General features: G+C 41.0%; 1 protein-coding gene across 1 annotated transcript; it reads left to right on the top strand.

Moving 5' to 3' along the window:
- The first annotated feature begins 509 nt into the window (after window positions 1-509).
- On the top strand, window positions 510-9,095 carry cacng1b (calcium channel, voltage-dependent, gamma subunit 1b). Its single transcript, XM_060892824.1, has 4 exons — window positions 510-750; window positions 6,420-6,494; window positions 8,458-8,595; window positions 8,863-9,095. The coding sequence occupies exons 1-4, from the start codon at window positions 510-512 to the stop codon at window positions 9,093-9,095; spliced, it is 687 nt and encodes a 228-aa protein (XP_060748807.1).

Raw genomic sequence — 9,095 nt, forward strand, 5'->3', positions numbered from 1 at the left:
AAGAAGCAAACAGACAAATGTAACGAAACAAGAAAAATCCAGAAAAACAGCTTGATGCACATATCTGTTCTGTAAAGACAGAATAAATTTTATCATGTTATTATTTAGAGTTCTGCACACTTATAATGTTACAGACACTACCAAACTTTTGCAGTTGGCTTTAGCCTTCAAAAAATAAGGGGTCCAATGAGAAGTTCTCTGTATCAACCAGCAGGTTAAGGTATATATCTGATTCAACCTCTTTAGGACATCTCACAAAGACAGCATATCTTAGCCACAGCCTATCGCACTAAACGCTTTAAAGGGAGGGAGCGAGATGAAACTAGGGCACTGTTATCTGGCCCCTTTTTCCATCCAGAAGCAGAGATCTGTGGATAACAAGCTGCAGTGAGGAATCTGTGGGTTGCCGTTTTGAGTTTTGGAGTAAGACCATAAATCCACAGCAGAAAAATAAAGGGGAAAAGTACACTGCCTGCCTGCTACTTGCTGAGAGTACCTGCTGCCAAAACATGCTGAAGGACAAGAAGACCAAGGTGAAGATCACCTTCTTGGTTATTATTGTGGGCATCTCTTCCATGCTTGCAGCTGTGGTGACAGATCACTGGGCAGTGCTGAGCCCCAGAGTAGAAAAACTTAACACCACCTGTGAGGCAGCCCACTTTGGGCTTTGGAGGCTCTGCAAGAAGAGCATCTTCATTGTGATGGAAGACCCTCAGGGCAAAGGCTGTGGTCCCATCAGCCTGCCTGGAGGTAAGGGAAAGCATGTAGCATTCACAGAACCCCGGACCTCATTTTAAGCACTGACTAACGCTACTTGTGCTGCATTTGATTAGGGCAAGTCACTGAATGTGTTAGTGGAGGTACTGTAACTGCTAGACAGCCTTTTTGATCTGATCTGAAAGGGTAATCAGGGAGAAGAGAAAGCCAGGAGGAATGCAATACTCACACTCTTATTCAAGTAAAGCACATACTGAGGCAAGTAATACATACTGATATAGTTCTATTCACCTCTCACACATGCTTATCACTAAGGTCACTTTCTAGTTCTTGGGTAACTGAAAATTGCATCGATCTGCAGTATATGAAGGCATGTCAGCACATCTAAAATAGATAAGTTAAATTACAGAGTAGATAGATTTTATGGAGTAAATAAATGGAGATCACATCTCCTTATGGGAGTTAGATGTTGTGTAGAAGTATTATGAAGGCTCAGTTCACGATGATGGATTAATAGCAGAAGAAATCAAAAACACTACTTGTACTGTATACGCTTGGTTACAACAACATCTACGTAGAAACCTCTCCCTTTATCGTACACTTTTACAAAACAGAATTTTTACAAACAGACCAAACAGAATTGTTCAATGGTTTATTAGATGGTCAGCAATTGTGAAACCTGTTCAGTTAAGTTGTTTGTAGAATTTTACATAGAATCTTGAAGGTTTCCCTAGAGGAACAACTCAAAGACTTAGAGTACATACAGTATGTTAAATAACATTTGGAAAAGAAGCCCAAGCAGCTTGACATTAATGTATGTCTACAATGCAGAAACTGTTGCTTTTACATGAATTTTTATTGAAGCAAAATGGAAGTGGTAACCTCAGTGTTAAAGAAATGGCAGAATAGATGACAGAGTAAACTGATCATTACATCCCTAGGTCTAGGGTGTGAGGCAGTTGACAATTTAAGCAGTAATGCATATCCTCTCTTCCTCATCAGAAGATGATAAATAGAGATTGCACACTTCATATACGTCCCACTGGCTGCAGGGTGTAATGGAGCGAGCCCCAGTGCTCAAGTGGGTGTGCTAGGAGGAGCTCCCCATGGCACACCCCAGACATTAAACCATAATGATGGCAGCTGTCTCACAGAGCAGGGAGGGTCACATCTGCTGTCACACTCTGTTCAACCATGAACAAGTCCCTGTGGTTTATTGCCACTGGTCTCTGTATTCTTGACTTTTGCTAAAAATAGATATTTTGTATACTTTTCCTATAGATTTATTGAAAAGGGATTGTCACATAGATATGCAATGCTAGATAATTGCGTAGTGATGAGAGTTCTGTTAGAGTTCTGTACAAATGATATTAATATTCAGTGTTCAAATGCCAGGATTGAGAGAAAACCATTTCTAGGCCACTGAGCTCCTTAGCCTTTAGTGTCTGGTCAATTAATAAATGCCAACAGATTGAAAAAAGAGGATTATTTTTAACTATATTCACATTACAAGCTTCTTTGCACAGTTGTGTTATTTGTGCACTATTTTGTCAATTCTTATTTCTAACACCCATATCGGGGGGGTGGGGTGGGGGGGGTATTCACGGTGGCTTGGTGGTTAGCACGTTCGCCTCACACCTCCAGGGTTTGGGGGTTTGATTCCCCCTTCCGCCTTGTGTGAGTGGAGTTTGTATGTTCTCCCCGTGCCTCAGGGGTTTCCTCCGGGTACTCCGGTTTCCTCACCCGGTCAAAAGACATGCACGGTAGGTTGATTGGCATCTCTGGAAAATTGTCCGTAGTGTGTGAGTGCGTGAGTGAATGAGAGTGTGTGTGCCCTGCGATGGAATGGCTCTCCGTCCAGGGTGTATCCTGCCTTGATGCCCGATGACGCCTGAGATAGGCACAGGCTCCCCGTGACCCGAGGTAGTTCGGATAAGCGGTAGAAAATGAGTGAGTGAATGAGTAACACCCATATCCATCTTTAATATGTACAAACATGTCCCTCAAAATGCCCCAAATGAACACATAGATTCCTAGAGCAATTATTCAGTAGGTTCCTTCCATATTTGGTTGAATTGATCCCCCAAATATTAAATTATATGAAGTCAATCAACAATTTCCTTACAGTTTTACTGAATATGCTGTTGCACATATCTGCTGCTGTTGCAGTCCTCCGCTCTAGTTCTGACACACTGCATGATAGACTGCGTGGGTGATGCCCTGCATTGCTCAACTGGTCAAGGGAGTTTTCATCAAGACTATTCTCTGTTCTGGCACCTGGGTGGTGGAATGAACTTCCCCCAGATGTCCGAACAGGCTACATTCACTGGCTATATTCAATCTAAAGACCTACCTCTTCATAAAATACTTAAGCTAGCACATTTTTAAAAATAAATAAATAAATTGTATGTGTGCACTTCTTCTACATTACCTCCCAGCTAAGTTTTAGACTACATTACCTCCCAGCTAAGTTTAGTGAACCAGTATTGATGTATTCACTTATAAAGCGCTTCTGTAAGTTGCTCTGGATAGGAACGTGTGCCAAATACTGTAGATGTAAATGTAAGTGGAAATATATTGTCCGCAAATAATTTCTTGTATAACTCTATATGATATAGAAAACTGAGCAAGCTATGGTACACGTCATGTTTGAGGCAGTTTACTTATCTTACGTGGTGATTAACTCAATCATGTGTTTGGCACAGAATCCAAATAACACTACTGAATGAATGTGAATTCTCCTGCAGTTATAGGTCAATAGCAATAGTGGAGTCTCACAGCTGACAACAGTGGAGACACATCCAGCAGCCCAAGTGTGATCAATTTCACACCAGCTTAGCATCTACATGGCATCAAGAAGGGCTTGATTCCGATAGCTTATTTTCTTTCGTTCGAATAAAGCCATGAGTAAACACATTAGCACTTAGTCCTTCACTTCCCCCATACTTCACACTTACTCATGCAGATCCATGGCTGCACTCCCAGAGCTAACTCCAGTAGTTAGATGTTTGTTTGTGTATGTATTTAACTGTATCTGAGAGCGAGACAGTGAGTGAGAGGCAATGAGAGCCAGTGAGGAAGCAAGCACTGATCAAAGAAAGCAAGAGACACTCTTGATACTCTCCATAAAAAACCCAGCAAAGAAGCAAGAAAACGACTTGACTAGACTAAAAGACTATTAAGGGAATGATGGATTGCCTAGTACATGTAGAGCACAACTGTAACACAAATTTCTCTGGAGATTTTCCCCAAAAAAATGTGCTGCACGGACTTCTGTGAAAGGTGCTGTGCTGATACGACCCAGATACAAAGGCTGTCTTTTTTTTGTCTACCGTTAACAATGACCCAGAACCTGATGGTCATTTTATACGAGAACAAAATAGGACGGTGCTTTATTTTTTAACCTATTTAAAGGTTTTTTTAACCTATTTTTAACCTAACAGAGCTGTCTCATACACAGCCAAAGAGCAAAGCACAGATCGCTTACACTCAAAGCGACTGCCGTGCCTAGTGATGTGTGTGTTTACAGTTGTCTCAAGGGGGAGGGAGTTTTAATCAAGAAGTAAAAACCTAATGTGACAGCCACTGCAACCTAGTAATTGACTTCCTCCCTGGGATAAGTGCCTTTATTAACAAACGTGCAAGGTCAATGATATGGTCCGAAACACTTTATTTGGATGCTTGTTTTTCTCATCTGAGCTGAGAGGATCTCACAACTACGGATGCTTGCTCTAGGCTTCACATATAGCATCATCTGATACTGCTAGTAAACAAATTTGACTAGACAGGGAATGAGGAATGAGGCATCAGAACCGGTGTAAAATACCAGTTGTTAGCAGAAGCTCTTTAGACTGAGACTCAGACTGATGGATTGTGTCTGAAAGATAGTGGAAAGATATTAAGCAAGGTCAGTTGCATGAGGACTCAAAAGAGACAGTTGCTTCTGTTTTTAAGGTTAGCAATAAAATGCACCCACAAATTTTGCATCTATTATCTAAATGGTCCTGTGGTTAGGCTGCCCGGACAAGCGGCATGCAATTAAAATCTGTCAAAGCAACTAACATGCCAGAAATGCAAGTTACCTTTTAATGCTTAACTATGATAATTTTATGGCTATAAATAAGAGAATTTGAAAGGGATATGTTTTTTTTTTAAGATGACACTTAAAACAAACCTTTCTTTTAAATTTTTACACAGGGGAAATTAATACTTTGCTATTCATTAATCTTTTTTCACATTTTTAGATTTTAACCGTGGCTGTGAGGATTTGCTCATTCAGCCACAAGAGCGTTAGGGAGGTCAGGCACTGATGTTGGTTGAGGAGGTCTGGAGTACAGTTGGCATATGAATTCATCTCAAATGTGTTCAGCGTGTTGAGGTCAGTGCTCTGTGCAGGCTACTTGTGGTCTTCTTCTCCAGCCACGGTAACTCATGTTGTCGTGGACCTTGCTTCGTGCAACTGGGTAGTGTCGTTCTAGAACATGTTTAAGCTCGAACCCTTTGTTTCACTGAAGGGAAATTGAAACCACAGAATGGTGTGATTTGTCAGGTGTTATCAAACATTTGGCCCTACAGTGTACTTTCTCACATTTTCTCATGATAAAGAATCCTAATTTTCTGAAATTCTAATAATGGATGTGCTCTTGTGTTATATCAGTCCATATTTAAAGCTTAACCAGTTTTTTAGTTAACACCCTCTCTTCCCTGACAAAGCTTTAAGATCCACTGAGGGGTGAAAACCCTGTAAATCCCCAGGAGTAAAAACCTGCAGTAGGAGCAGGTCAAAGAAGGTTAATAAATGACACCCTAAAAGCAGCATGGAAGCCCCTTCCTTTTCTCTCCTCATTGAGCCTTAACTAATGCCATAGATAGGAACAGCCTGTTGCTAGGTAACCTCTTCACAGCATGTTTTTTTATCCCTCTCTCCTCACCCCTGACGGAGATTCTGGGTCTAGAGTAACAAACAGCTCCTCTGTTCAGATTGCCCGTCTCTCTCATGCTCATTCTCTGGACAGAGCAGAGTGAGATGTTGCTTTATGAGTTTAATCTAAAAGAAACATGTCAGACTCCCTCCACACCTCCATAACAACACTTCTGTGCTTCCCCCATGGGAGTCACAAAATGGAGGCATCATCTCTAGAATGGTGAAGGGGGGAGAATTTATTTATTTAGTTTATTTTTTTGCAATCTGTGTGGTACGTGTTGCAGGGCTTTGGCCTGATTTAATAGAAAACTGGGCCGACTGCTGTGTGAAGGTGATATGAGGTCAGAGTCTGATCTTCTGGCTCTGAAACAAGCAGCGGATGTTTCAGAATGGTGGGTGGTGTAGGAGAAGAACCACTCAGTGCCGTTTAGATTCTCCTGAAACGTGAAATCGAAGGTGATAAAAAAAAACAGGTTTCTCACTTTCCTGAGGTAAAACAGTTTGCCTCTCCGTCTAACACGTGCATGCATAGATAAACCTTTATCTTGGCATGCTGCCTAGAAAATACACACGCCTTGTGAAAAACAAGCACACTGATATACCCTTTGTCCACTATATTCACACTCGCAGAATACCTCGTTTGTGACTGAGCGTCCAGTACTGGTCTCAGGAGGAAATGGCAGCTAGGCTCATTGGCAGTGCACGTGCATCGTAATGACAGGCTCCAGCAGCACCTCCAGCCCTCAGCTACAATCACTGTTTTCATCTCTCTTTGCAGTCGAGAACTGCTCCTACTTCAAACACTTTACATCAGGGGAGGAGGCTGAAGTTTTCGAAGTCAAGACTCAAAAAGGTAAGTGGTCTTCTTCAGGGTTGCCTCAGCACAAGGACACTGCCGCATACCAAAGTGGAGGAAACGAAACACACAAGGTTGTACTAATCTAACCATTTTCTTCTTAAGGAAAGGATTTGAGAAGAAAAGGCTGAATGGCACGAAATGGAAATATATACCCAGAGATTTAAAAAAAAAAAGTGGAGGAGCATAGAGGAAGGTTGAAGCACAAACAAAAATACATCAAATGGCTTCACCACAGGCTGCTTTATAAAGATTTTTGTGTTTCAGAGTGTGTGGGTGCTCAAAAAGCAGGGAGCAACATCTCAAACTGTAGTCATGGTTAAGTTTTCAGGAATGCACCTATGCCTTAATGTTCCACTGGCATATCATTTCATCTTTTATTTTCATATAACACATCATCACAAAGCAGAAATCCACATATATACAGTAGATGAGGAAAAATCTTCTAAAATGACATGAGGATGAAACCTGGAGAGGAACCACATTCAAACAAGAACCCAGAGTTGTCAGAACTCAACTCTAACTTTAAAACCTACCTTTAGTACCAATGTAAAACTCATTAATGTGGATCATATTAAAATGCAGAAAGGGAAGATCAGTTGAATCTTGAAATCAGTTAATGGTAAGCTGGAGGAACAAAAGGTAGAGGCAGTGAGTCATGGTGCCACGTTCTACGTCCTGTTCCTGTTTGTGTATATTTCTTCAAATCACTGTTGACTTTTTTCCTCTGTAGTAACTATACAGGGGTCCTTTATAGCCTATTTCATTAAACTTATGTCTGCCGCATTATATTTTTTAGTTTATGTAATATAATCAGGAGACGTCAAAATAATACAGGCCTACATCACACAGCATGATCATACAGGCTATGTATTTATGTAAAGAACAAGACATTTGTCACATCAGACTACTTACATGCTCACCTCTAATTCAGCTGACTAGTTGGGACCTGTAAGGACACCGCATGTTAGTTTTGTGTTTTTATTAATCACATGCTTCATGCCTCTCTCCATTTCCCTGTTAGCCCACACAGCTCAGTTCCCTTTAATACCACATGAATATATCATGTTTTTACACATACTGTGATGTGTCATAATGAATTAACACTGGACAATGTAAAAAGATGAACTGGCAATGTGTATCTTGTGGGTTTCCCCACTGGTTGACTATGTATTGATGCCCTGTTTTCCATTTCTTATTAACCCCCCCCCCCCCCCCCCCCGGGATTAGTGGTGTTTGGTTATTAAAACTCAGTAAACTTCAAAATACTTTCCCTTGTTGATGTGTTGATATGTGTCTTTCTTTCATGGCTGAGAACATTTTCAACATTTTATGAAAAATGATCTTTTTTTTTAATTGTTAACCCTAACCTTAACCCTAACTCTTTTTATTTCTGGAAGCAACTCGTTCGGATACGTTACTCCTTTTTCAGGCAGGTTTTTCAGGCAGGTTGGGAAGGAATCAGTGCAATCCAACAGCTAAAGGTGAAGCATAGAATGAGATGTGGGTCAGAACAAAACTATGCTGATCTTGATCAGTCAACACATTAGATTCAAGAAGTGGCTCATTTTCCAGCACTTGCGATTCTCTTGTCAACCTCAGAAACATCAATTGCTGGTTTACAATCCATACTCCTGTAGCTTATTACTAATTAATGACACATTAAAGGAAAGCCAGTCCAGAGAACCAGGCTGCTGATGTGATCTGAGGTGATAACTGAAACCATTCCTGTATAATGGAGCTTTGACTGTGCAGAGAAATCGGTAAGGTTAAAGTATGGATGGTGAAACTACATGATTAAGATATACGAAATATCAAAAGTCTTCAGAATGAGGACCATTAGCATTACTGTGATGGCATGTTTTAATGCAAACTTGTCACTTAAACACTTTCTTTTACTAGGTTCTTGGTTAATTTTCCTTTAGGATAATATTGATTGTGTTACTGTTCAACATTTTAGAATACAGCATCTCTGCTGCTGCCATAGCCATCTTCAGCTTGGCCTTCATGACTCTGGGCAGTCTGTGTCTCCTAGGGGCTTTTGGAAAGAGCAGAGACTACCTACTAAGACCAGCTGGCATGTTCTTCGCCTTTGCAGGTGAGATAGTGCTAACACCTGTTACAGTACAAGCTATACTCATTTGGCATAGTTAAGGTTCATGAAGAAGGGCAGAGCATTGGGTGATTAACTCCAACAACTCAAGAAAATCTTTCATTTTGAATTCAGCCTAGAGGTCAAAAAGACTTTATAGGTCAATGAACCAATGACTTAATGCAATACAACACTTACTGATCAATATTCTAGAAAGCAAAGAAACCACAGGCTTTTACACTCTTCCGTAATATCTGCATGACCTCTTTTCAGGTCTCTGCATAGTCATTTCTGTGGAGGTCATGAGACAGTCTGTCAAACGCATGATCGACAGCGATGAAACCATCTGGATCGAGTACTACTACTCGTGGTCCTTTGCATGTGCCTGCGCTGCCTTCATCCTCTTGTTCCTCAGTGGGATCAGCCTGCTGATCATCTCAATGCCTCAAATGCCACGGAACCCATGGGAGACCTGCATGGATGCTGACCCCGAGACTATGGACTAG

Source organism: Tachysurus vachellii, chromosome 18 (assembly GCF_030014155.1).
Source record: "Tachysurus vachellii isolate PV-2020 chromosome 18, HZAU_Pvac_v1, whole genome shotgun sequence".
Lineage (NCBI taxonomy): Eukaryota > Metazoa > Chordata > Actinopteri > Siluriformes > Bagridae > Tachysurus > Tachysurus vachellii.